General features: G+C 39.6%; 2 protein-coding genes and 1 long non-coding RNA gene across 4 annotated transcripts in view; 2 read left to right on the top strand and 1 right to left on the bottom strand.

Annotated features, from left to right (window-relative positions):
* Window positions 1-8,762, bottom strand: part of PANK1 (pantothenate kinase 1) — a 34,893-nt gene extending 26,131 nt beyond the window's left edge. Inside the window, exons 1-2 of one of the 2 annotated variants that reach the window (XM_063163541.1) lie at window positions 8,525-8,762; window positions 4,668-4,780 (exon numbers count right to left, since the gene is read on the bottom strand). In XM_063163541.1, the coding sequence (XP_063019611.1) occupies window positions 4,668-4,780; window positions 8,525-8,619 (208 nt within the window). In that variant the 5' untranslated portion in view covers window positions 8,620-8,762. The remainder of the gene's footprint in view (window positions 1-4,667; window positions 4,781-8,524) is intronic. The other variant, XM_063163542.1, reaches the window with a different exon arrangement.
* LOC134421985 (uncharacterized) lies at window positions 339-12,732 on the top strand. The gene is made up of 3 exons (XR_010028709.1): window positions 339-455; window positions 5,517-5,551; window positions 9,268-12,732. It is a non-coding gene; the product is annotated as an uncharacterized LOC134421985 (long non-coding RNA).
* Window positions 12,733-17,194: 4,462 nt separating this feature from the next.
* The window catches only part of KIF20B (kinesin family member 20B), a 30,717-nt gene continuing 20,195 nt past the window's right edge, over window positions 17,195-27,716 (top strand). Inside the window, exons 1-13 of the mRNA XM_063162847.1 lie at window positions 17,195-17,230; window positions 18,744-18,900; window positions 19,361-19,447; window positions 19,572-19,688; window positions 19,881-20,019; window positions 20,379-20,563; window positions 22,236-22,284; window positions 22,938-23,132; window positions 24,010-24,121; window positions 24,559-24,630; window positions 25,056-25,202; window positions 25,631-25,793; window positions 26,736-26,990. Of these exons, the coding sequence (XP_063018917.1) occupies window positions 18,745-18,900; window positions 19,361-19,447; window positions 19,572-19,688; window positions 19,881-20,019; window positions 20,379-20,563; window positions 22,236-22,284; window positions 22,938-23,132; window positions 24,010-24,121; window positions 24,559-24,630; window positions 25,056-25,202; window positions 25,631-25,793; window positions 26,736-26,990 (1,677 nt within the window). The 5' untranslated portion in view covers window positions 17,195-17,230; window position 18,744. The remainder of the gene's footprint in view (window positions 17,231-18,743; window positions 18,901-19,360; window positions 19,448-19,571; window positions 19,689-19,880; window positions 20,020-20,378; window positions 20,564-22,235; window positions 22,285-22,937; window positions 23,133-24,009; window positions 24,122-24,558; window positions 24,631-25,055; window positions 25,203-25,630; window positions 25,794-26,735; window positions 26,991-27,716) is intronic.

Below are 27,716 nucleotides of genomic sequence, written 5' to 3'. Positions count from 1 at the left end.
CTTTGTCTCCCGGCTCAGGTCGGGCTGGGCGCGGCGAAACCTCGGCTCATGCCGGCGCCCGCAGCTCCGAGCGCTGGGATGCGGCGCCCGCCCCCCCCCGCACGGCGCAGGCGTCCTGCCCGCAGCGCGCTGCAGAGGGGCGGCCGCCGCCCTCGCCGGGGACGCGGCGACCCCCCCGCCCGGGCAACGTGCGCGCTCCCGGCGCCGCGCCCCGCACCTGCGGGCTCCGCCGGCGGCCCCGGGAGCGCGCCCGAGCGGGCGGCGGGGCACGGGCACCGCCAGCTGCCCCCGGTGCCGCTGCGGCGTGGCCCCGCTCCCGCGACCCCGCTCACTGGCGCACGCTGAGCAGGCTGCGCCCGGCACCGGCTGCCGGGTCAGTTTGGCCTCGGCGTACCATGGCGCACACTCAGTGACTCAGGTATCTGTCTCGGAGGCCTCGGTGCGTGCGCTCCCAGGTACGCCTTGCACCTCACACAAAGTTACCTAGGCATCGGTAGGAACGTTCAGGTTTTTGTCTACGAACGCTCAACTTTTTGTCCACATTGTCACGTGTCACTCAACAGCTTATAGGGACTAGTGTGACCTTGAATGTGTTTGACCTCCTGCTTTTTTAGTATCTTGGCTTTCCCTGCACAGCACTGATAATCTTGTGACTGATTTATTCTCTGACCGCTGAGATATCCAAGTGCAAAAATGCATTTTCTAAATGGAATATATCAACTATCTGGTTGGAATGGAAACTGGGTGAGCTGTGCTCTAGTGTCATGTGCAGGCTCGAGAAGAAACACTAATTGAATTTTGCTCTGCACGTGAAGGTCATTTCTTTTTACAAACTGCCAGTCATGATATGCATAGTTGTCCTTAAAGCAAAAACACGTTTCATAGTGACTACTTCTTACACCTAGAATTAGTACAGGACATGGGGCCTCCATGGTAAAACACGTACCAAGAATTCAGAACTATTATAACTGCCTCCAGGAGCACTGCATTAAGAAACTGCTTCATGAGAGGTAATCTGTCATTCTCTCCACTTCTTGGCTGGGACCAGAACATTTTATTTAGGTAACTGGAAGCAAGCAACAGAAAAACATGCACACCAAGTTGGGAAAATGAAGAAAGAGTGTTTGAGAACAAAGTAAAATTTTCTTCCTAAAAACCTGCAAGTAATATTCTGAAGATTATTTAAATACTTTGTGTTTTCTTAATATTCTTATGCATAAGCGCTGGTAATTACCAGCCCAAAAGTGATTGCCCTGAAGAGGGTAAGAAGGAAGACAGGCTACAAACATTTACTGCTACATGGGGACTTAGTGCTTCCAAAACTGTGAAATTCCTTGACAAGTCCCTAACTTACCTGATTATGTTTAAACTACAAAGCAGAAGGCTGCTGCCTGGACTGGCAGAGACCTTCATGCCATTTGACAGCAGATCTAGGCAGCTGGCTGGGTACACTTTATGAAATTGTCAAGTCTAACCTCTTAGGGCATGAGGAATCCTTGCTGCTACTGTCCCCAGCTGGTAACAGTTGTCCCTTCTCACAGAAACTGACTGCACATACAGCCAGCCCCATATGGAACAGGAGATCAAACCTGTTGATTGTCTCTGCATTTGCTGGGAGCAGACACACCAGCAGTTACTGTATCTCAGCTGAAAGGTGGCAACTTTTTACCTTACTCCAACAAAAGCAAGAGCACCTTCAATTGCACACGTAAATTTCCTTCTGCTAGCAGAATAGTCTTTCCACTGACTCACTCGAATACTGTACTCAAGTACTGTGTCCAGTTTTAGGCTTCTAAAAAACTTCTGGAATAACAAACAGAATGAAATGAAAACATCAAGTTTTACTCTGTGAAATGAAAGATTTGAAGGGGTATGCATTCTGGAACAGGTAGCAGCAAAGGAAATCATCACAGTTGTTGAGAAATAAGAAAAGTCGTAAGTCCAACTGCAGGAAGGGAAATTTACTTTCCACTGGAGGCAGACATTTCCTAGCATGAACTTAGACAAGGATTAGACTGAACCGCAGGACTTGACTGTTCATTGATGGTTTTAGGAGAAACTAAATATTTGTGGACAAATGGTTTATGTAGAACTGATCCAGACTTGAAGCAAGGAGAAGGCACCTTTCTGAAGTTCCTTCCAATCCTTTATTTCCAACTAAGTATTTCCCTAACATTTGCTGTTAATTTTGCACAATTATGCCACAGACAGAAGTGGACTGGAACATATAAAATCTGTCAATGAAGTCATGGCATGCATTACAAGTGAAATTTCTAAAACCTTGGTGCAACTGAAGTAAATTTTCCCCCTTCCTTTTACCCTAGCTTTCTAAACAAACCCTGTTTGCCAGTTCAGTTTTCAGTTAAACTTGTAAGACAATCTAAATAGAATCTAGGTGCAATATTGACAAAGTCAAGGATGACTTCAGTCATTGCACAATTAACATTTACTCCAGATTTCAGTCTTTCTTCTTCAACTGAAGCAGGTGGAAGGTCCTAGTTTATATTTTAAAATATTTTCTATATATCTCACTGTAAGTCAGCAATCTGGTAGGAAAAGGACTACAAATACATTGTATGCTTAACAATCCAAGATACAAATGACCTTAGATCACTGAACAAGTCTGCTGTACTGACTCACTGCATATTATACATTTGCACAGCGAACACTTCATGGATTATTTCATACCTGCCTGTGCTTTGGACACTCAGCTTTCTCTCACCTCTTTTTATTTGTTTATAAACACAGAGGGCAAGTGTGTAATTCTCTAACTCTGTCAGTTTCAGCAACTACTGACTCCCTTGCAGTTAGGATACTGTGTGCTGTGCTCCAGGTGTGACAGTTTCAAAACCAATGGAACTGGAAAAAACAAACAAACAAACAAAACACACCACACCACCCTTTCAGGCATATTATCATCAAGCAACCTGGCTTCAAATTTTTTAGGAACCTCTGAGGGTTATATCTCCCTTCTTCATTCCATGCGACTCCTATATCTGGGGCCTAAGGCTAAGCTAAAATAAATATCAAACAGGTGCAGTCCACATGTAAATCTGTTATGCAAAAACAACAACAACAAAAATCTTACAGAGCACCAGTGGTGTTATTCTAATTCAAAGCTAACCAGCTATAAAGGTTTGGCTATATTTTGGAGAGAAGTGGTAATGAGACACATGAACATAGCTTCTCAAACTACACAGACTGTTTTATGCAATGCAAAGAATGTAAGGAAAGAGACTTCTGCTATAGCTGCCTGAGGATTTATATTCAAGCACTTGCTGGAACTCTGCCATTCCTGTTTATATTTCTATTCAAATTATTTCCATGTTTATCCTGTTTCTGTACTGCAGGCCAGTTATACTAGTTCTTACTCAATTTTTCCTCTTTGAAATAAGCAAATGCAGTAAAGCAGAATAAATTAACTATTTAGAATATTCCTCACAAAAAAAAAAGATACTGTTGATTTGTTTTAGGTATATTCACATATTGTCCATATCAAATAGAAAGTGCCAAGTCTAAGAGTCTGGTATTTCTTCTCAATTTCTCTTCATAACTGGAAAACACCCATACTGCTTTGGTGTATGCATGACCTTTAGTAGACACATGTTTTTTGCAATTTCTTTTTCTCATAAATTGCAGGGCTAGAAGACCAATGATCAAACATAACTACGTAATGAAAAGTGATAGATGTGTAAATCAAATGGGACAGAACAGCTCTAAAACTGTGTAAAATTCTTATCTGGAAAGTGCAATGTCAGAGTATTTAAAATGAACATAAGGACCTCTGGAATTATTGGTGTGACTCAGGAAAGCTAAGGAAGTTTTCTTATTAACAACAGCTAGCTCACATGAGAATTCTGCTTCCCCAAACACTAGTGCATCTGAGAGGGGAAACTGCAGATGACAGAGGAAATGAATAGCATAAATTTAGTCATATGCCTAAATCTTTGTCAGATTGAGGCCAAGAAAGATGCTATTGAGACCATCAGTTCCTTCCCTTTTCACCCACCTATTAGTACAGGCTTTTTTCAATTATGCCTTCTGTGGCACTTAAAGAAAACCTGTTGGTGTCATGAAGAAAAGCCCTGCACAAAGGGGAAGCTCATCTCCCCCTCACTTTCATCAGGGGAGAGAAACATGGAAAAAGGCTCCCTGCCTAAGCTGGAATGTTGCTTTGGCAGCCTGAACAGCCCTGAGGAGTAATGTTCTTTCTCTTTGTTGATGACAAATAGGGCATAGATAGATCTCCTAGCCCAAGTGCCAAGCTCAGTGGCCAGGCAAGGCAGCATGGATGCTACCTAGAATGCTGTCTGGACTAGGACATAAAATTGTTTGGGGTGGAAGGGACCTAAAGTACCATTTAGTTCCAAACCCCTGCCATGTAGAGGGATTCCACCCACCAGATCAGGTTGCTCAGGGCCCCATCCAATCTGGCTTGAACACTCCCACGAATAGGGCACCCACAACTTGTTTGGACAACCTTTTCCAGTGCCCCACTATCCTCTGAGTAAAGAATTTCTTCCTAAAAACATCTAATGTAACTCTCTCCTCTGTCCCCCCTTTTCCAATCACTGTGTGCCTGTGTAATACATGACTTACACATCTATTAAACAAGCCAAACTAGGGAATAAGGGTCAGAAGGTGACATAGGTGTAGGCTGGTCTTACCATCTTGCCCATCCCTGCAGCCAGACTTTGCAGCAGTCCAAGTGGTTTCTACAGTTCTCCTCTGGCAGTTCTGAGATGAGGTTAGGGATTGTGGTTGCTGTCTTTCATCCCAGCTGAAAAAAAGCATGCTGCAGTCACAAAGCAGTGATAACCTTCTCTCTAAAGCCCTCCCTGCCAATACCTCTGTTTCTATGTCCAACTGGACAATTATAACTTAGTTCACACTTACCCTCTCCAACTTTAACTGATCCCTGGCAGTTAAAGAGCTGTTGGTGCTGTTCTTTTACAGGAAACAGAAAATGTAAGTGCCTTAGTTCAGACATTTCAAATAAAATCCCCCACATAAGTAGCATATAGGGTCCTTGGTTGCTTCTTACTAGCACCAGACAGTGAAGATAAAGCAGCTGTTGGAGGTGAATAATCTTTTTTTTTTTCCATGCCACAGTTTCTATTCTGCAGAGAACTTTTTAAAAAAGAAAACAAACAGGTAATGGATCCAAACTCTTAGGTATGTAAAATGCTAAAAAACTCACTTCCAGTGCATTCTCCTTTGCCCCATAAAGTCTACCTTGTACACAAGAATTTGGCTCAGTGTACTGCTGCTTATCTTAAACTATCAAACTTAAATATACAAAATGTGATTGGAAAACATGAAAGTACACAACCCACTGATTGAGAAAGAATGTTCATCATCATAAAAAAATAAATTATTGCAACAAGTGGCAGAGCACTTAGTAGAGAAACCAATGGCCTTTGCTCCTGATTTGCTCCCCCACAGATAATTACCCTCATGTATGTATACATACTGGTTTTGTTCAGCTCAATAACTTCACTTTCTTTTCAACTCAGCATTTTCACGTGGTCCTTCACAATGCAACCAGGAGGTAAGTGATAGTTTCAAAACAAGCACTTTGAAAGAATGAATGGCTGTCAAGTACAAAAGACTACCTCATCCTTATTCAGCACTGCCACATCTAAAGAGGAAGAGAAACTGGTTCTCCTATCAACAGTCAGCTGCACAAGGGACTTTACTTGTATTGGTCTCTACTCCCGAAGCTTAAATGCTGAAAATCCATGAAATTTCCATGGATATTCATATCCATGGATATGAATGAAAATGAATCAGGTAACAACAGGGAATCTGACTTCCTATGCCTGTGTTTTGGAAGAGATAAAAAAGGCATCTCTTTAAACTATTCTAGCTGCACACACATACCTCCAATGCAGACAAAACTGGCTTACTCCTCTAACTCAGGAGGGAACACACAGTGTCCATCAGAGCCTAGAAAGGACACAGAGGTTTAATTTTCCTTTTTTTAAACTAACCCAGGGATGGGAATTAGTGTAAAATGGAAACACACCACACCATCAGTATTTTTCCAATAGCAAGGAAGCGTTATGTCTGAAAGAACATTTAAGCACAGGGTTTAAGTCCAAATACCACAACACACCTGGAGCTAAAAATTCAGTAGAATATGTGCTTTCAGACAGATAAACCAAAGATCTGTTTAGGCTAAAAAAACATTTAGTATGTCCTTGTGAGTATAAGCTGCAATCACAGACAATAATACACAAAATGCTATTATTTTTTAAAATAGCTTTGTAATCTATGTTTACAAAGAATGAGTCTTGTGTAGGAAGGAGCTATGCTACAAATGACAAATTTGTCCTTAAATGCGCCAACTACCTGGTAACAAAAAAGGGAAAGAACCTTATGCTAGCATTGAATAGGTCTGCTATCGTTACATCTTCTGAACACTTCTGGAACTACTGACTTGACCTTTAAGTAAGTATGTTCTGTGCTGTGCATTTTATTATGTTTAAGACGCCAGTTTAGAGCTTTCAGGCTTTCACAAGGTCAATACAAACTACGTATACACTAAAAAAAATTACACTGTAATTATAGAACTTATCTTTTATCCATTAGATATATTCAAAGCAACTTCAGGGTCTCTCCTGCATAGGAGGCAATTCGTATTTCACTGCAGGGATCTTAGTGTCACCAAAATATTTGTTTTATTGTAATAAAACATATCTAATACAAACACATGCTTGGTCTAATGGGAATTTAAGACTCAAAGGTACCATATGGGTGATCAAAACAAGTTCTTTGGATCAATTATTAACATGGAAATGTCTAAGAAACATATGCCAAGTACCATGTAGCACAAAAGATTTTATATCTTGTAACATACAGCATAATACACAGGGACGTTACTTTCACACTCACTCACATTAAAGCTCTGATTATACACATTTATTGTTCTTTTCAACCCAAAAGAGTAAATCAGACTCCTTGATCTCATGAACACTGCTAACCAAATTTATTGCATTTATCCTTCATTTTGACATGGATGCCAGATAAAGAAGCTCATTTGGTGCCAGTGATCTCACACATGGAATGAGAAAACAAAAGCCTTGTGTATCAAAGATACTTTTTCTTCCGTTTACTAAACCTTTGTATATCCACTGAAAAGAGAACTGATACAGCAAAGACATCTATCTCTCATCCTTGTTTCCTGACTGCTCTGAAAGTAGTAAGCACCAACTGATTTGCTTTCTCTTCATTTATAAAATTTAATTAATATATCAGAGGGGATATGTATCATATCTTCATTCCATTTCCTCTTAGAAGGAAAGGGGAAACCAAATCAAAAACCAAAACCAATCAAACAAAAATCAACCAAACAAAAACCCAAAACACACACACACAAAAAAAAAAAAAAGAAAACCGATTGAGAACAAGCAGACCAAGCAGATCAGGAAGGAAGGTATACATACCACAGCAGATAAAGGTATAAGAAAAATACTGATGCAGTGGTTATGAGGCATCAGTGGTCATGGACTGCACATAACATAATGCCCACAAATATGACATTAGTCTTCATTCACAGGCACAACTGCAACCTGATACAAGCTGAAATTAATATGTGTGACCTAAAATCCTAAACAAAAAATAAAGTTGTCTGATTTATGACCTCCTAATCATCATCAATTTTCAGACCTTAGATACTTCCAGAACATTTACTGACATACATAGGCAAAGTCATTTTTAGAACAGATTCATTCCCATATTTTAAAGCAAATGCAAAAAGCACCAGTGATGGACTCATCATGACTATTTTTCATAGGAACAGCAAAGACAAACAATTAATGAAAACACTAAGAAAAAAAACACTTATCTTTCCCTTATCTGCAGAGAGAAATCAGGCTGGAACCCTAATTTCAGTGAACTAGAAAGTCTGTGATTAAAACAAAAATCCCCAAAGTCACCACCCCTAATCACCAACGAAGTTTAGATTTGATTATAAGCAGATTGACTTCAGTCACAGCATAGACTGACACAAGGAAAAAAGGAAGAAGACAAAACCTAGTTCTGAATTTAAATAATTTTCACCTACATAGTGCTCTGTGCACACAGATCTTCAAACCCTTTACAAACTGTGAATAACTGCTCTTCTCACCTTCCATCTAAAGAAAAAAAAAAAAAAGCCATAGTGCTAAAATAAAAAGTAGCAAGAGAGCTGAGAAAGAACTTGCAGAAAGGTCTCACTTCCAAAATGAAAGCTATATTTGGATTAGTTTGACCCAAACCAGAAATTTCAATGTCCATGCCCCTCAACTGAAAAAATTAGTAGCAGAATTCCAGAGTCATTCTCAGATTTTTAACTCATTTGCCTTGGCAGGGTCAGTGCTGAAATGGAAATCTGAAAGACTTCTATTTGAAAAACATCAGAATATCTTAATTTTCTTTAAAAACAAAAAAACAGCTTCAGTTCCCCAGAAGCTGAATTCTCAGGAAAATGGGCTATTAATCTAGCAGTGCATTAGGCAGGCTGATTAGCAGTCAAACTTACATTTCATCAGACAGAGAACACGCTTTCTTCCATTTGGCATGGCAGTGCCCTGGAAATACACCCCCTTCATGCTGCTCATTGGAAACAGGATCCATTTAAGTTTAAATACCAAACAAACAAATCCCCTTGCTTGCAGTTTCAGCAAATTAATTCATCAGTATTAGCTTCCTTTGTTGAAGTTCCTTGAGCATATTAGAAACACACGTTTTCACTTCACTGACATTTCTTGTTCTGCTTGAAAATTCAATGAAAAGCTGCCTATTTATCTTTGCATGTACATCCACCCAAGTTATGTCATCTGGCCATTCACCAGCGTGATCAAAGTTCCAGGCACACAGGTAATTGACCCCAAAGCACAGTGTTTGAAGTCCATTTGACATGATTTGTGTTATTCTCTGCGTCAATAATTATTTCATCTGTTGTCCGCTACACTTACAACCAAATAAGAGAAAGAGAACACTTTTCAGTGCAGCTTGCTTAAGATATTCTCCTGTCTCACTACAGGAATAATTTCAGGTATTCTAAAAAATAGCCTACTTTCTTGAGAATAAGGCTGTATAGGTATCTGCAATAATTATGATTAATTTCTACTGTTATATAAACTTAAATTCTCAATTCAAAAATCATAGTTGAGAACCATGAACTTTTCACTAGAATATATATGCCTGACTGTCCTTTTCATTGCTTCAGCTGAAAATCATTCAGAACTAGTAAAACAAATTTGTTTTCTATTTTTGTTGCAGGATGAACTCCCACCATGGAGGTAACACGTGACTTCATTAGATTGTATGTGCACCCAAATGAAACTGGGTTCCCAGGAAACAGTAACACTGAACTTCAATGGGAGTTAATAATACAGAGGAAGAACAGAAACAAAGGGAACGACGAGCAACAGACTTGACTATTCAGAGGCCAGAAATCCTAAATTTATAGTCTGGGTTCCCTTCCCATCAGAGGCAGGCCAGTGGCATTAGTTGTGGTTTCATCAGATCAGACCTGCACTGTGCTAGTAATTTACAGACTGCAGCCAAGGAGGAGCAGGGAGGGCATGGAAAGAAAAATAAACAAAACAGAGAGAGGATTACAGCTAACAGCCTGGTACTATATTCATCCTAAGCAAATATGAATCTTCCCATCATCTCCAGATCAATAATTTTCATCAAACAATTTATTAAGAATCTGAAGTGAACAGTTTAATCAGAGAAATGCCCCTGTGATGAGGCTTTACCCATTCCTGGATGGAAAGAAATACATACCAGATTAGATTTTCCTTGTCCAAATATACTCCTGAGATTCCTGGTGTCCATGGCTGCTTCAGACACCCAGAAGCTAGCTACACATCCTACCTCAAAAGGAAAAAACCAGGTCAGATTGAAGAAAACTGCATGCATAATACGCCCTCAAGCAGCACTGTGGCATAACTTGCAGGATATAGCTACATTTTATATACCCAAAATCATGCCTCATGTTTAGTTGTAACAGCAATAACCATAAAACTATAGCATCTATTCCTGAGTCACTTGTCTTGGATAATTAGTTTGCCAAGAACATGAGTCACCAAGTTAGAAATTAGTTAGAGTATGACTCATTTTTAATTTCATACTAATATTATGCTTAAAAATAAAAAGGACTCCTCTCTTCCCCCCAAATCTTTAAATGTTTTGATTCTTTTTATAATGCCAAAATGTGCTTTACATAGAATATCTGGATCAAATGTTGAAATAATTATCTCATTTTTATAATGCCTTTCACCCAGAAGGATCTCACAGTAATTTTTAAATGCATGTGTGTTCTTCAGTGGTCCACACAGACAATGTACTGGGGCAGTGAGACAGTACTTGGCAACACTGTACAAAGCACTTGACTGAAACTGAAGTCAGATCCTATAATTTTTTTAAACAAGACAGGAAAATTCAGATGCACAAAACTGAATTAGCAACAATGAGATTTCACCGTTTACCTCTCCATTTTTGCAAGACAGGGTTTATTCTGATTACTGATGGTCAGATCAGCCAGTGCTTAGTAGCCCTCAACCTTTCAGTTTCTTCAGATTTCAGTTTCACCTTATTGAATATAGTTTCAGTAAGGAAGCCTGATACATTTCAAAACTCTGCTTATCCTTGGCTGCAGCATGTTGTGACAACATCAAGCAGGGCAGCATCAAATTGAGAACAAGATGTTAAACTACCTTTGGGAAAACTGTCTAACTCTGCAAGTCTGGATATGCTCAAAGGCTGCAATCCAGGCAGGCACCTGCATATTCGAGTCCTTGCTGAAGAATTGCCAAACATGCAACTTTACAAACATTTTAGCCTTGCCAAGACTGCCTAACACAAGAGAAGCAGCCCTGCCCTCCTGTCCCACCAGCATTTCTGCCTGCTCTTCTGCTGCCCCACCATCTGTTTGGCCACACAGATGTACTGGCTGATTTGGCTAAAAATAATGGCATAAGAACATGCCAAAAAAGAAGTTAACTGCTCATTAATCCACCCTTTGAGAAGAACTGAGACTTCTTGAGTTTTCATAGCCCTTCATCTGCTAGTCCACTTTGAGTGAAGAAGACTGTGTTTCTCTGCAAGGAGCACTGCAGTCCAGTTGCATGGTACAAATGCAGGCTGTTCTATTCAGGATTGTGGTTTTGTTCTGTGCAGGGCAGATGTCTAGCATGTATTATTCTCTGCCTTCTGTTTGTTTTTCCTCCAGGATGGCCAACGGCCAGCTGGTAATTCAGTCAAATGTAAGTCCTGGCCATTTGCTATTGTCAAAGAATCATTATTTCCAGTCCTTTCAAGGTATGTCACTGGTTAAGAAATTGGTTTTTCTCAATGTTCATTCCTTGCCCTTTTATCATGCTGTAGGATAACCATGTTCCCCAAAATGAGATATTAACTTTGATATCTAAGCTAAGAGGCTAGTGAAGAAAGCAAGGCTCCTCCAAAGGGTAATTTGGGTTACAATTACATAGCTTAGCTGTACCACGTAGGTCAAGAATTTAACCTAGGCCTGAGTCCATTCTGAGTGTCTCTCAGCACAGGCTGTACAGGAAGCCCAAGTTAAAAAAGGTCAGTGGTGTGACTTTCCCAGTCCAGTCACATCTTCACGTGAGTAAGAGCAGAAGTCCTGAGTGCCCAGAGCCAGGGTGACATTCCAAGGAAAGGGACATAATGTCAGGGAATGGCACTAATTCCTGAGATCAAGACAGATGGTTGACATTTGGCAAGAAGAAAAGAAACTGTCTTGGGTGTCAGAGCCAGCAAGATGAGTAATACTACACTATAACATAGCCTGCTCCTTGGATTTAGCCCATGTTATTTGAGCAGTAAACTTCTTGCTCTTGATCCACTTCTTTTACAGGAACCTTTTATTTCTGAGACACAGAATTGTCCAGTCCTCTGGCTTCTACAGAGAGAACTTACAGATGTTTGTATGCATTCCTTTACTGGAATTCTTTCAGCTTCTTCACCCAAAAGTTATATATCTGATATATATTTAGTGGTATCTTGGCCAGTTTTCCTATTTCAGAATTGCATTACTCTAGTTAAGTATTGAATTCATGTTCCAATTTATTTATCTTGTTAAGCTTTTAGTAAGATGATAGAGTAACAATTGAGAATGTACCTTTTAACAGAATGTCTTTGGTAAAGTTTTCTGGGGCTGTTCTGAAGGTTTTGGGACCATTAGACAGCTATTTAGAGCCTGCATCTTACATAGCACTACAAAAAAATCCCCTAGCAATATTCTTCAAAAAGTAATACTAGGGATTAAAGCTTGAAGAATGCCATGAAGAATTTCCATAAGCAGCTTGGAATTGAAGTAAAATTTCTGAAACCTCAATTGAAATAAAACTCAAACATATGTTTCATTTTAGGGAAAGCCAACCCTGAGATTTTACCTTAAATTATAGTTACCCTTGTTGGTATTTATACAGCTCAGCAGATGATTGAAAAAGAATCAATAACACATGGGGAGAAATAAAGTTTTATTAATAAGATTTGGAATGCATCTCCAGCCCTTAACCTGGAGCTAGCACACTGTCTGCAAATAAAATAGTTAACATCATGTATACAAAAAAGTGGCAACATACCTGGGCTCAGACTTGGACCTGGAAGGTAAAAATACATTATGCAAATCATTGCAGAACTGAGGCACAGCTTTAGAAGAAATTAATAATAATAATAATAATAATAATAATAATAATAATAATAATAATAATAATAATAATAATAATAATAATAATAGTAGTAGTAGTAGCAGGAGGAGGCATTTAGGCATTTCAAGAAACCAAAGACAAGCTGGATGCACATTTCAAATACCCTTCATGAAATATAAGCAACATACATAAAAATAAATTTCCTGAAGTAGTCAGTGTTTCTGGACTGTATCTTCTGTATCAACAATACAACTCAATTTTTATGACAAAAGGTTTTCAGAAATTGAAATCCACAGGAAAACTAAGATGCAAGATCCAGACTATGGGAAAACAGTACCAAAGCTCATCCTGATTTACTCTACGTACAATATTCAATTTATTATTCCACCTGTAGAGCCATTTCTAAGACTATGTCCTGAGGTAACAGTATAATGCTGACTAGGAGGAAAGAATATTAACCAACTATTCAATACCAGCCATCAGTCTTCCTGCTCGTGGATTCTCTGGCAAGATTTCCAATTATGTGATTACCAGTAACTCAAAAATGCCTCGTTTACAGGATTCAGCATGATCACAACCCAGCTAGCTGGGCTGGTGCTCATTTATTGGGGCACAACAAATGCCCCACAGGCTACATTTAGCTGTGGAAAAGCCATCTATGCACACTTGCTCCTAAAAATCACACAGCACACAATTTAAGAGTAGTCATATTTTCTCATAAAAATACACAAAATTTCACAGAATAAAATTTTGACAGTATATTTTATTACTTATATTCTTATTTATCATTCTATTACATATTGTTATATTAAAAATAGTTTTATTATTGAATGCACATATCTTAAACCCCTAAAAACTAACTACACCATTTCACCATATGACTATTAGTCAGAAAAAACAGCTGATACATTTACAGGACAAATACCTGTGTCACAATGTGAAAACACTTCCTACCATTTATGACAGGTAGAAGGTTCTGATTTCAAAATACAAGATCTGACCTTCAAAACAATGATTATTTGAATTAAAGCATTACATAGAATTACGGAAAGTTTTTGGCTTAATTACAATTTAAATGTTGGTTACAGCTGAAATGATCTCTTTGGTTCATCAGAGAATGATGCAATAATTCAAAGAGGGATGGAAGGAATTCCAGAGGGTGGGGGAAGAAACAGGAAGACACAGAAACAGCTTTTTTTATTTCAACTGCACTCTTTCCAAAGACAAAGTCTTGAATTATGCAAAGTGAAAGAAATACATCTCAGAAAACACATTTCAAATCTCCTCCTATCTAAGACAACCCAGCTCTTGCTGAAGGAGCAATACTCTGTTTACCATGCACAGATTTTAATGTGAAGCTTTGAAGATTTAAAAATGGTATGTTGAGCACATGTGGCACATTTTCATTACATAAAACACCAGCATGGGACCAGGTGGCCTCTCTGCATCTGTGAGAAGCACAAGCATGGCAGTGTCCAGAGGACAAGCTTTAAGGCATAAGCAGCAGGTTACAGGTGCCTCCAGCTGCCCATCAGTGACCTTTCCTTCTTTCCTTTCCAGGCCCTTGACTGGCTCTCTCATGTTTGAATACACCCCTGAAGGCCCATTGTTGCAGTGAGCCTATGATTCATTTTCCAGATAGTATTTTATATTCCTAGAGCACCTCCAAGGAATAGCCTCATGACCATCTGTGAGCTCTTTACAGAAGGTTTCCTCCTACCTCCCCTGAAACCCCACAAGTACTCAGCTGTAACCCTGGCTATAAAACAGCAGCAGCATTTGCACACTGAGGACACAAAGCTCCTGCCTCCCCCAGAGAGGGGGCCTGATGTCTCAGCCAGCTGCTCCTCTTAGTCCAGCACCAGAGATCTCTGTCCCAGTGCCACCTGTCCCTGGGGTAAAGCCTTCCACGAGACTGAAGAAGTAGCTCATTGCTTAAAACAGATAATAAAGGGAAACACACCTACATAGCTAAAGAAAAAAATGTGAATCAACAGCCTGCAATGTTATGAGTCCATAGAATCAGCTGTGTGTGCATTAGAAGCCTGAAGGCAACTGATGAGAGTGGGGCAATGAGGGTGCAGGATCAAATGAAAGTGTGCAATGCATGCACCAGACTGTGCCAGGAACAGGATAAATGACATGCACTGCTCTGAAAGACAGGAATTCAAAAGGGCTGGCAGGCTCCCAGGAGGATTGCACAGTGCACCACTCTCCTCCAAGGTATCTCAGTGACAAGGAATAGGAGTGCTCTTGCAGTCAGCTCCAAATGGCCCCTGCAGAAGGACCTGGCCTGCACCCAGGATGGGAGGCAGCACTGTCAGGGCAGGGGAAGCACAGCAGAACCAAGGGTGATGAGAGAAAACTCAAGCACTTGGCAATTCCCTGGGGAAGGTGAGTTGAGCACCAAGAAACTGAAGCCACCTCTGGTTTGGCTGCCACTCAGATGTGCTGAAGGATGCTGGGGAGTGTTGCTGTGTCTCTACTTCTGACAGCAATGCAAAAGCAAGCTGAGATGTGCTGTCTCATAGGGCATCATCTCACTGTCATGAGTAGACTATCCACAACTTCTGAATCCTGTCTCAAATACAATGAACAGAAGTTTCTAACAAGTCCTTTACAAAAATCTTTTCCTCTTGTGAGTGCCAAACGTGCTACACAACTTGTAAAGAATTTGAAAAGAAACATAATCAAATTTCAGGGGTGAATGAGTTACTGAATGCTGTTTTAGCAGCAGGTATTTTTGTTGCAACCGGTGTTCTTGCACAAACCAATTAAGAATATTTTGGTAGAAAGCCATAAAGTTTATTTACATAGATGGAGTTTCACCATCTCCCACTCCAAAGCAGGCTGGATTGGTTATGCTGACCTAATGTTTTCTTCACCATGGCTTGCGTGAGGCTGGGAACACATGTCAGGTTTGGTCTGCCCTTTCAGTATCCTGATGGGAGTCCTTTGAGATTCCAGTTTAACTTAGGCAGTGCATGTAGTATCATAAAAACAGTTTCAGAAATCCAAAATTCAAACAAAATCAAAATATTGCCTGTACAAGGAGCCTTGTGATGCCCCAACTTAGCAAAAATAATGTTCTGCAGGTCATACACCCAATGTTTTTAGGAAATATTCCCAGATCTTTGGTTTTCCTTTCCAACAACCAGAATACAGCAACTTTCATATTTTCTCCCAGAAGCTATTTTTTTACCTTATTTTCAGAGGCATTCTTAGTCCTCTCCTGGTATGAAAAAGGTGTTTTGGCATTAGGTAAGTTCAGTAGTTTGTATTCTATTTAAGACAGAAACCAACATTATTTTTAAAACCTTACCTGCACTTTTACAGTATGATTTCAAGAGCTTTTCAGTTTTGCTAGCAAACAATTTCAAATTCAGTATTGCATCATTTTCTGCTGTTAAAACAAACCAACTGTTACAATGTGGCCTACAATCGAACTGAAATCCTTCAGTATACCTCTTTTACTGATACGATACAGACTCTATTTAAGGAAAGATAGGATTTAATGTTAAAGACAACCTCATGAAAGCAGCTGATACATAATCTGTGTAGAATTATCCCTTTATAGAATTGCTTGCTTTTGCTGGCTGTCTTTTCTTCAAATGAAAAACAAACATTTAGTTTTGGCAGATACTGACTACTTTCAAATTACTTGTCCTTTTATTTCAATTCAAAACTGGCACACATTTCTTATTAAAGTTCAAAGAATTTCTGTCTGATTCTAAAGAGAAACTCATGTTGATTTTTGTCACCAAATTCTGTCACCATGTACATTTTGTCACCAATGTACATTTCCATACCCTGACATTGCAGAAACCGATGATCTCACTTGCATTACAACATTGTTTCAAACATAATGCCAAAGAATTCTTCTCATTGCTGATTAAGAAATGAAATGCCCGTCATGCAAACCTGGCACCCAACAACAATTTCTGCCTTGGGAAGCTTTTTAAACAAAGGTACCGCACTAAGTGTCTATCACAGCTTTCATTTGCCAGGACTGGAACCCAGGGCACGGCTCCAGCACATCCTGACCTTACACCGGGAGTTTCCCAATACGGCTGATCCCTGCTCTGGTACAAGGCATCGAGCAGGTCACCGGCCTCTTCCCTCTCACCACCTGCAAACAATGATTATCCTGTTTACAAACAAACAGCAGAAGGGCTGGAATCACCCGGAGCCCCGGCAAGCTCCGACTTACACTCGTCCTTCTGCCGCGCCTGACACAGGCCCGACGGGGCCAGGGCGCCTTCCCGCGGCAGCCGAGGTCCCAATGGCGCAGGGGGCCGAGCGCTGGCGGCCCCGTGCGGCCGCAGCCTCGGCACAGCCGCCCCGGGCGCTCCGACCCAGCGGGGCGCAGCCGCCGCCCGAGGGCAAACCGGGATAGGCAGCCCCCCCTCCGGGACTACACTTCCCGTCGAGCCCTGCGCCGCGGCAGCGCCGTACGCCCAGGAGGCCGCGCGGCGCCGTGCGCTGCCATTGGTCGGATTCGAAAAGAAGCCGCGGCCGGAGCGGAGCGCGAGTCCAGCGGCGGCCGGGCCGGGCAGGTGAGCGGCGCCGGGGCCAGGGCCGGGCCGTGGGGCCCTCGCTGGCAGAGGGGTCGCGGTGCTTGTGATTCGGGGGTCGTGGGGACCGTGAAGCGGTGTGGGTGGTCTCTGTGGCGGGGGACCCGCTGCCATCCCGGTTACGCGGGAGGGTGAGCAGTTTTACGTGGCGTGTGAGCAGTTTTCAGTAGGGCCTGGGTAACTCCCGCTGTGCTGCTGCCAAAGCCGCCCTGGTTGTGTCCCGTAAGAACAGGCAAATAGCGCAGAGCCTGCAAGTGAAAGGTTGATACCTAAAGAGAAGAAGGTTGGGGTTTTTTTGTTGTTTTTTTGGGGGGTTTTTTTTAGGTGTTAGGGCTGTTGCTTTAGCTTTTATGCAAGTTGCCAGCCTCACTGTGTGGTTTGGAGCTCTTTCTGCCTTTTGTCTTGCTGCCTGGCAGCACCACGGGCTGTATGTGAGCTGTGGCTTTGCTGTGTGGGCCCTGGGGGTCCCCTTCTTTGAGGGGGTCTTTTACAGCTCTAAATTTTATTGCCACGGTTAGCAGGCTTGCAATAACACATCCCGGGACATGAGTGCCTTTTGGTGCCTGCAGCTGGGCAGTACAGTTGTTCGCATGTAAATGCCTGCAGTGTTTACAGGGTGACTCAACGTGGAATTCTGCACCTTGGGCTGAGCGCCCTGTAAGGGCTTGAACCTCGCTGTTCTGACCGCTGGGCTCTGTGAACATTTACAGCTCTGGCCTTGTGTACACAGCTTAATGTTTGTCTTGGACTTCTTAAGGAAAAAGATTCAGAATGAGAGCATGATCTTGACAAATCGCGCTTTAAGCTTGGATTTAACGCAATTAAAATGCCAGTCATCTAACAAATATGTTTCCTGTAAAGGACTGATAAGGGTTTTGCAGTGTGCCTTTGTGTAGCTGATGAATGAGACTTCCAGATCGTGACAGCACAGATATGTTTCTTTCCAACTGTAGCTTATTCTCAGGTCAGTCTTTGTTCGAGCCATGATGATATTTCAGGCCAAGTTTTTGCTGGTTTTGATACAGATGCTAGGCCAAAAATAAATTAGGTTGGAAGAAACATTAGATTAGAAAGTAAACATTGGTGCTTAGTTTATGTATAGTTTTATCTTGTTTGCAGCCTGGTGGCATTTGTCTAACTGCTTAAAGTTGCGTCTGGCTTTTACATAGGAAAACTGAGCCCTTAAGTGTTTTGACACTGAAATGCAGATACATCTCAGGTTTTATGCTGGGGGAAATGGGACTTCATTATAGGCAGGAAACCAACACTTTTCCTGAGAAAAAGGGTTTTGAACCAATCCTACTCTGCCCATTCCTTTAATGAACTGTATGTTCTCCATTAGTATTTAGTAAAAAAATTGATATGCTTTGTTGTATTATATTTTTAATATATATATATATATATACACACTATATTATATATATATATATATATATATGCTGTATTATATATTATATTATCAGGGAGCACAACATAGTTTTATTTTATCTTGCAGAATGGACCCAGTTTTGGATAATGGGAAGTTCTACAGACCATCCTATATTGCCAGCATTGAGCCATCTCCCAGAGCAGGACCAGTACGTATGGAAGATATTAAAACAGATCTCTCCTCAGAATTTTCTTTGGTTTCTTCGGACTCAGACACAAGCCAGGTAAGAAAACTTTACTGTTTGGATATTTATTTTTTAAAACATAAGTTTAATCATTTCATAGGTAGGAATAGTCAGAATTTTACTGGGAAGATTAAAAGCTTCTTTGTTATTTTTTAGTTTGAAAGATGCTTAGGGTTTAGACTAAGTTGTGTGGCAGTGCATTGATGCCCTATTGGGCACATCAGTTTTCTGTGAATGAGGCTGATTGCCAGTTTATACAATGTTTTTGTTGGTCTGAATGCAGTGTTTACATAAATGTGCTGCAAGATTAACGTAGAACAGCAAGCTTCTGCAGGGGCTGAAGCACTTGTCCAAGCTAATCTAGTGAAGTAGTTTTGATTCCCATGTTATCAAATAAGTCTGTTAAAAACATCTGGATTCAATAAAACTTGTTTCATGTGCTAATTATCAAAAAAATAACCAAATTTCTAACTGTTGTTTTCTGGTGTTTTCTTTTAAGAGGAGCAGTTTGGATTCTAAGGGACACATACAGGTTTGCCTGCGTATCAGGCCATTTACATCATTGGAAAGAGAAAATGGATCACAGGTGTGACATTTATTTCGTTTAAAAGTACTTCAAATATGTTTTGTGGGGTTTTTTGTTTGTTTTTCCTGTAAGCTGAGTGCTTTATGGTCTCTTCATGCCTGTATTGCTTGTTTCCTTTTAATAGGACTGTGTTTCACTTGAAGACTCAACAAATATTGTACTGAAGCCCCCCCAACATTATTTGAGTCGACTAAGTGAAAAAACTTCAGGACCAACGTTACAGAAGTTCACTTTTTCACAAGTAAATAAGTTGCCTTTAAATGTTTGTGAATTCTTTCTAGTACAGATTATTTTAACTTACAGTATTGAATACCAAGCAAACTGTATTTTTTGACTTCATAGTCTTCAAGATTATAAACTAACAGAATTTAAAAGATTCTTTAAAAGTCTCCGATAATTGCTCAAAATATAACTATTTCTTGGTAATACTCAGGTGTTTGGACCTGAAACAACCCAAGAAGAATTCTTTGAAGGTACCATGAAGCAACCAGTGCAAGATTTCCTAGATGGATATAATCGTCTAGTTTTTACATATGGTGTAACAAATGCTGGGAAAACTTACACTTTCCAAGGTAAAAGTAGATAATGCAAAATAAATCAAGTCTTTATCAAATGTCTGTTGGTCATGGGTGGTTTTTTTTTTTGTTTTGTTTTCCCTTAAGGCTAAGCTTGTGTAAAATACTCCAGTAGTTTTTCTTTTTTGTTGTACCCATTACTGATATAGAGCATGAACTGTTCTTGAAAGCCAAATACTTTTCAAAACTCTTTAATGATATTTCTGTTACCTTGAGAATAAAAAGTAAACTCCACTGCTTCATGCTGTAAGTTGTCTTCAAACTTTGTGTATGCCTTGAGATTTATATTATCTTTCTGTCCTCATTTTTCTGTATACCTTGTAATAACTGGATTTTTCTTTTGTATGTTCTTTCAGGAACAGAGGATGATGGTGGTATTCTGCCAAGGACTATGGATATGTTGTTTAAAAGTATTCAAGGAAAGCTGTACACAGCAATGGATCTCAAACCCTATCGGTGTAGAGATTATATAAAGCTGACTGAAAACCAAGTGAGAGAAGAAACTGCCATTAAAAATTCATTACTTCGTCTAATGAAAGAGGTAGAGGAGCCCTTCTTTCTATATTGATGAGTGCATGCATCTTTAGACAGCTCCATGTTCTTCGTTTGCAGTGGGAAGAGAATGCTGGCTGTATTTAACCATGGATGTGTCTATTTGCTGGCAGCCAACCATTCAGACTAGCAGTGAAGTGAGCAGTAGAGCTGATGGCCCCTGTTCCTGGGCAGTTTTGTCTTGTGGCTCAGTACTCCTGTACTGTTTTTCCTGTACCTTGGGCACTTGATAATGTATCCTCTGGGATTACTGATCCTTAATAAATAAGGTACTATTTTCATTCAGTTATATCTGTGGGAATGCTAGTAGGTCTGATCCTTTAAAGAGCATAGGGTCTTTCAGAATACTTGAAAGAAATGAATAATTTTGTGGTTGTTGCCCTTTCAGTTGGACAAATATCCTTAAAGGAAGCATAAATCTGTTTGAGGCAGCAGAGCTGTATAAACTGTGCACTTAACAGTTTGAATTAAAGATCGGTTTCTGCTGGGTTTTTTTCTTACAGTTCACTGTTGAGCAGTCCAGAAACACTCCAGTTTTAGAAGCTGACTGCAATTCTAAAGCTGTTAAGTCCAGTTACAGTTATGGGGAATTTTTACTTTGTATAACCATACCTTTTTCTTGATGTCCTCTAATCCTGAAGTGAGTGGAATAATGTAAAATAAAATGCAGCATATATGGGGGTTTGGAACTAGAAAAGTATTTTTTTTTTTTTTACAAAAAGAATTAAGCATTTCCCTTGTGGTATGCTAAGTTATAATAGCTAGTGTTGAAAGGAAAAAAGAATGTGTGTATCTGTTGCCTTGGTTTTATCCATTGGGCTCCAGTGTGGCAGGTAGGTGGCAGCAAAATTCTGTGTCTTCACTTTGGAAGCACAGGAGTAAGTTGCATCTAGCTCTGTCAGCCTTCAGAAGGGACTTGAGAAAAACCTGTTGAGTGTGTTTGAATGCACCTTCTAGTTTCTGAAACTGTTCATAAGAGCAGCACTTAAACCTACAAATTTTCTGGCAAAGTTTGCATCTGCTGCAACAGAGGTTTGTGCGGGTGTTTTATATGTGTAAAACCTAATACCTAAAATTTTTGTTTGAAAAAATTTATTATGAAGTATACTCTTGACAGAACACTAAAGAAACCTGAACCAAACCATACCTGTTTATTTCATGTCAATTCTCTTAAGCATACTTATTTCAGTAGATGAAGTGCCTAAAGAAATGAAATCCAATTTGCAGTTCTGTGTCTAAAAAATACCTAGCTAACCAAAACCAAGACTGGGAAAGGAGTGTATGTATGAAACTCCAAAGCTCTAGCTATAATTATTTGGTTTACTTTTTTAATAGCAAAAGAAAATTGTCTTTCTCTTAGTAAAACCTGGGCTTTATTTCAACTCTGTCATTTATTCTGAACATGTATCTTGAAGCAGTGAGTTGCTCATTTCAGATTTTAAGTGAATGAGTGTTCTACATTTACCTCTTACTTCCAGGGGTTAGCCAAGTAAGCTGGAAACATATGGAACCAATTATTGCACTAGACCTGGTGTGTAACCAGGACCTTGCCATTGGCATACTGCACCCAAGCTGTATTCCCATCTAGTAATACTGTAGAGCTGTTAGAAATAACTTTACTGGCAAAATTAGTGTATTTCAAAGTTTGTTTTCTTTTGCAGGTAGACCACCAGATTAACACTCGGGACAAAGCACCTGTGGATTCTAAGGGTATGTTTTATATAAAAGTTTTGCAGTTAAATCTGGCAAATAAGCCATTTTAAGGTCAATAACTGACTTGTGGTGTATGCTAATAAAATGACTTCTTGTCAACTTTATATGCCTGTGAATTGGTTAGTGAGCAAATAATCTGGGCAGAAAACAAGGATAAAATGGTTAGAAGAGTATCTAAACAGGCATTAAATGAGCTGAAGTTCTAGCAAAGAAAAGTAGTACCACTTACGCTGTGGGTCCTAGTGGTATCCTGACTGGCTTTTAGAGTACCTCTATGTAATTATATAAACTTAATTCTAGCAATGAAAAAACTACCTAAATACTAGGTTTACTCTAAAAAGTCAAAATGAAGTCTTGTCAGTTCATTTTAAAGATGTTGAAGAGATTTGACTAATTCTAACCAAGCTTTATGTGGTTGAGAGAAGTTGAAAGTGGAAAAGGAAGCAGTAGAGTAGGTGTCTCTTGAAAATATATAAGTTAAGCATATGAGTTCCAGATATTTAAGAAATGGGGTGGGAACTTAAATGGATTTTTTAAATGAATTTTAGATTTTGAGTGGTTTTTAGAAGGTTTGTTATATCAGTTTTTACTTATTAATTTTTTTAATGAAGCTCACTAGGTTTATATTTGCAATATTTTGTACTTGGCAGATTTGGAAGATATCTCACAGGACTTGGAACAATCTATCACAACTGCAAGAAGCTACATCAAATTTTCTGTCTGGGTTTCATTTTTTGAGATTTACAACGAATGTTTTTATGATCTACTGATTCCTGTGTCAAATGACAAGAAAAGAAAAACACTCCGCCTTGCTCAAGACATCAAGGGATGTTCTTTTGTGAAAGGTGAATAGAATACCTTGCAAATTGCCAAATGTAATTTGAAAAGTTGGTGTAAGTGTCATGATGTTTAGATTAGAAAACTCAATCACAAAATTGTTACAATCTACATACTTAGAAGTATCCCTGTTTTCAATACTGTTTTATCTTTTCTCTTGACTAAAACTGTTAAAAGTTCTGCACTTCACTGCCCTGATATTTCTTTGAAATGGGAGAAATATTGGAAACAAATGACAAGTTTTTAGGGGTTTGATTTTTTTCCATTTCCTTAAAAAGAGGTCGTTAGTTCTTAACGGTATTCGTAATTGGCTCAAACATTTTTTAGATTTTTGTTTCTGGGATTTTTTTCAGTATTTTCTAGTAGAGAAGCAGACTTTAGACATATGGTCATCATATTGCAGGCAAAATGCTTCTGATTTTTTTCAGTTTAGTTGATGGTCCTGAAAGATATTCATATGATTTCCCCTTCCTCCCTTTCCCCCCCTCAACTGTGGTATAAATTGAAGAAGCTGCTCTTTATTTTAGAATTTAGAAGGTAGAATTCTGTCTTGCTGAATAAGACTACAGGACTTTCTACTCATATTAGACCCTACTTTTTTGACTTGTCTGGACTCAGGCTAAGGTTGCTCACTTAATTTGAATGGAACATATTTAACATGCTAATAGAATGATGAAATTAGGTGATGTACTTGCCCTTCCTTTCCTGTGAGAGAGGAGGCATTTTGATCTGATTTGTCATCATGTAACTTCTGTCTGAAGCAGATGCAGTAAAATGTTTCTATGCCTCAAGTAAATGTAGTGTCCTTGCTGTGCATACATTATCCCCGTAATACTTATTTTGGTAATGTTATCTAAAAAATTATCATATTTCTTCTTCCTAAAGATCTGCAGTGGGTTCAGATTTCTGACTCTAAAGAAGCTTTTAGACTTCTAAAACTGGGGTTGAAACGCCAGAGTATTGCAAGCACGAAACTAAATAATTCCTCCAGCAGAAGGTAAGAGACATTTTGAGTAGCACTGGGCATAGGATGATGGGTGGGAGGAAGGAGAAACTAGAACATGGCTTACGGTTTCTAGAAAAGGAAGAGGCTTTAACCAGGACTAGATTTCTAGATTCAGGTTTGGTGTCCTTCAGTAGTGTGTGGCACAATGGCTTAAGCCAAAGGGATTCAATTCTTCAGTAGGGTGAACCTGTACGAAAGCTCACACTATTTTATCAAATACTATACAAAAGCACTTATCTACATATCTGAAGAAAAATCAAAATACATGCTGCATAAACATCTCTTTAAAAGTTTGTATCTGATTGTGTATGCTTAGATGTGTTCACAGACCAAACAACATTTTGAACAGATGTTGTGGAGGCTAAAAATACTTTGAAAGTATTGATCTACTTTGTTACTTCTCTGCTGATTTCCATTTCTCCTTTTAGTCACAGCATATTCACAGTTAAACTACTGAAAATTGAAGATTCAGGAATACCAAGGGTGACCCGAGTCAATGAGTAAGTTCAGTCTGTTTCTCATGATGCAGTTGTCAGCTACTCCAGGTTGGTGTGTTGGTGCTGCACCCAGTGCTCACTGGCAGAGCCTCCTGCATGTGTGGTGGCTCCCCACTTCCACCCTCATGTAGTACGTGGCCCTCTCCTCAAGCCAGCAGGTGTCAGTGCTGTTGTCACCTCTGCTCAGCACAAGGTCTGCCAGACTTCTTTACTCCTGAACTCATGCCAGTCCCCAGAAGGAAGGGGATGAAGAGGTGGTGGGTAGGGTGAAATAGGAAGTGTGTTGGGCAAATATTTAGCAGAAAACAGTGGGAAACTTTTTAGGGAAGCAAACTTGAGAAGGATGAGGAAAAGTGATCATTTTAAAAAGTGAATAATTAGTGCATCTTTAAGGTAAATACAGTGAGTTTTTCTTTGTCTGCTTTCAGATTGTCATTGTGTGATCTTGCTGGTTCTGAAAGATATACCAAGACCCGCAATGAGGGTGACAGATTGAAGGAGAGTGGAAATATAAATACCTCTCTCCTGACTCTGGGCAAGTGTATTAATGCTCTCAAGAACTGTCAACAGTCAAAGTAAGTCCTTTCATGAATTGCCAGCTGGTTGTGGTTTTTAGGTGTTGCCTGCATTGTTTAAAATATACAATAGTAACACTTAAATTTTTGGTAGAAAAAATGTATAGATTTCTGACATCTATACTGGAGTCTTGTTGATATACAAAAGTTATCTTTAAACTTGCCTTGTTTTGCTTTTTAATTAAATAACTTAAATTGTAACATCCTTTAAACATGCTATCATAGAGGTTAGTGATTTTACTTACTTGTTCTGAGCTTGGCTTATCAAACAAACTTTGGAATAAATATAAATTTAAAACTTATATTTAAAACACCTTTGTTACTAGTGCCATAGTAAGAGTGAAACTGTGAAGTCTTCAGGCTGGATAGTTCTTACACTGACTGGAATTTACACAGTTTCTGATCACCTGTTCTGTTGTCTTTGAAAGGTTGCAGCAGCACATACCCTTTCGGGAAAGTAAGTTAACTCATTTCCTTCAAGGATTTTTCAGTGGAAAGGGGAAGGTGTACATGATAGTAAACATCAGCAAATGTGCATCAGCCTATGAGGAAACACTCAATGTGCTGAAGTTCTCTGCCATTGCACAAAAAGTAAGTGTGTTGTAGTCGATCTTGATGATCAGTAACTTTGATTTGCTTTAAAGAGCAGGTTTTCTCACTTTAGGAATATGAATTTAGTTACTAGTGTTGTCTTGTACTGCAGTCATACACTGGGTTGAGCTTTATCTCCTGTAGATTTTAAAAAGACTTTATTGGGGTTTTTTATTCCTTTGGAGCATGGGGGTGGAAGCATCTATTGAAAATTTGTAACTCCCATGAAACATGGGAGCCTAATAAGAAACTTATTGTATTTGGAAGAATTTTCCTGAGATCTGGGTAAATTTCTCCTGCAGATACAACATGCTCTCACTTCTAGATGTCCTATGTACTATTGCTATCTTAACTTGGAATATTGCTCATCTGAAGGACTGATAAAATAGATTGAGCACCAAAGAATGTGAAAGGTCAACTTTATGTTCATAGAGGCTTCAGTGGGAAAGTGGAATCAGAGTCAGTAAGGAGTAAGTGCAGTGATGTAACTTTGGCAAAGTTGGAGGATCTAAGTGTGGAGGATCAGTGCTGTAGCTTTAATGAAAGCCATGCAAAGGTTTTGTTAACAGTTAAGTCCATGTCTTTGGAATTTGGGCAGGTTAAGTACAATACCAGAAGGAGCAGACTGTAGTGGTTATAGAGCTGTGAAAGAAATGGATTTTTGTGGGATGGTGTTCATGTAATGCAACTGGAAACTCAAAGTACAGGAAATGGACAGTCTGTTGCTGCCTCTTGTAGGTTATCCAGTGAGTGAGACTTGGTGTTCCTGGAACCCAGAGAGGGGTTAGACTATAATGTAACAACTTTGTGCTCTAACTGGAAACTGGTCTAAGAGTGACTCTGAACAGAGGATAGATAAACTGGGAGAGTACAGCAGGTCTTCACAGTACCAATGAAGCTTTAAAAAATACCAATAACTTTGTTCTTGATTTTTCTGGGTAGGTTTTAGTTATGGACACATCTATTCTTCCCCAAGATCAGTCATTTGGCCAGAAATTGGCAGGAGAATCATCACTGCTTAACGTCACTAGAATGCCAATCCCAAGGAAAAGAGCTACAATCCTATGGGACAGAACCTTGGAAGATGTGTTTGAAGATGATGATGATGAGATGGAGGAACAGCCCAGTGTGTCAAGAGAAGAAGCAGAGCAGGAAAATGAAGGAAATCAGATTGTTATTGCCAAAGAAAAATACACAGTATGTGCCGGGGCTGCTTTAAGAATGATTATAGCATGGAGCCTTTAAGCAATGTATCCTTCTGGTTTCCTCCATCTCACCCTTTTTTTTTTTTTTTTTTTTTTTTTTTTCCTACCCCCTCATTACCTAATTCTACCTAAATCCAGTGTTTGGAACTACAGATGGGATTACTTGGTGCTTATTATGGGGAAAATATGAAATTTGTTGAAGTGCAAACTGAGCAGTAAAAGTTGCAGATTTGACTTTCTCTTCTTTTGGTATCCTGTGGGCAATACACAGAAGATGTTACCTATTTTTGAGCAACACATGATTGTTCCTTTGTTACTTTGTACACAAGAAAACTCTGGACACTCTTCTTCAAGAAACAGCAATTTTAGCTATTTCTGGGCAAGACAAGGAGCAGGGGAACAGAGGACTAGAGACCATTTTGTGGAGGTTTCATTAATACCCAAAAAGGGGCATCTGGAAAAATGAAGGCCAAGTTCTGTGGATCTTAAGTCTATCTTTAAAGATATCTTGAATTTTTGTTATAAACTTGGTGTTCTTTGGGAATACCCCCTCTGTGCTAACCTAAATTGCTGTGTTAGTACCAAACAGGTAGTGCAATCTACTCATAAATCCTTCTGTTTATGAATAGGCTAATAAAAGAACCAGAAAAACTATTCCCAGCTGCAGAGTAAAGTGTTGTAGTGTTTGAGGAATGGGGAAAATCTCACTTGTGGTAAA

The sequence above is a fragment of the Melospiza melodia genome, chromosome 9 (assembly GCF_035770615.1).
Source record: "Melospiza melodia melodia isolate bMelMel2 chromosome 9, bMelMel2.pri, whole genome shotgun sequence".
NCBI lineage: Eukaryota > Metazoa > Chordata > Aves > Passeriformes > Passerellidae > Melospiza > Melospiza melodia.
Note: the sequence above shows the minus strand (reverse complement) of the source record. Positions and strands in the feature narration are given on the sequence as shown.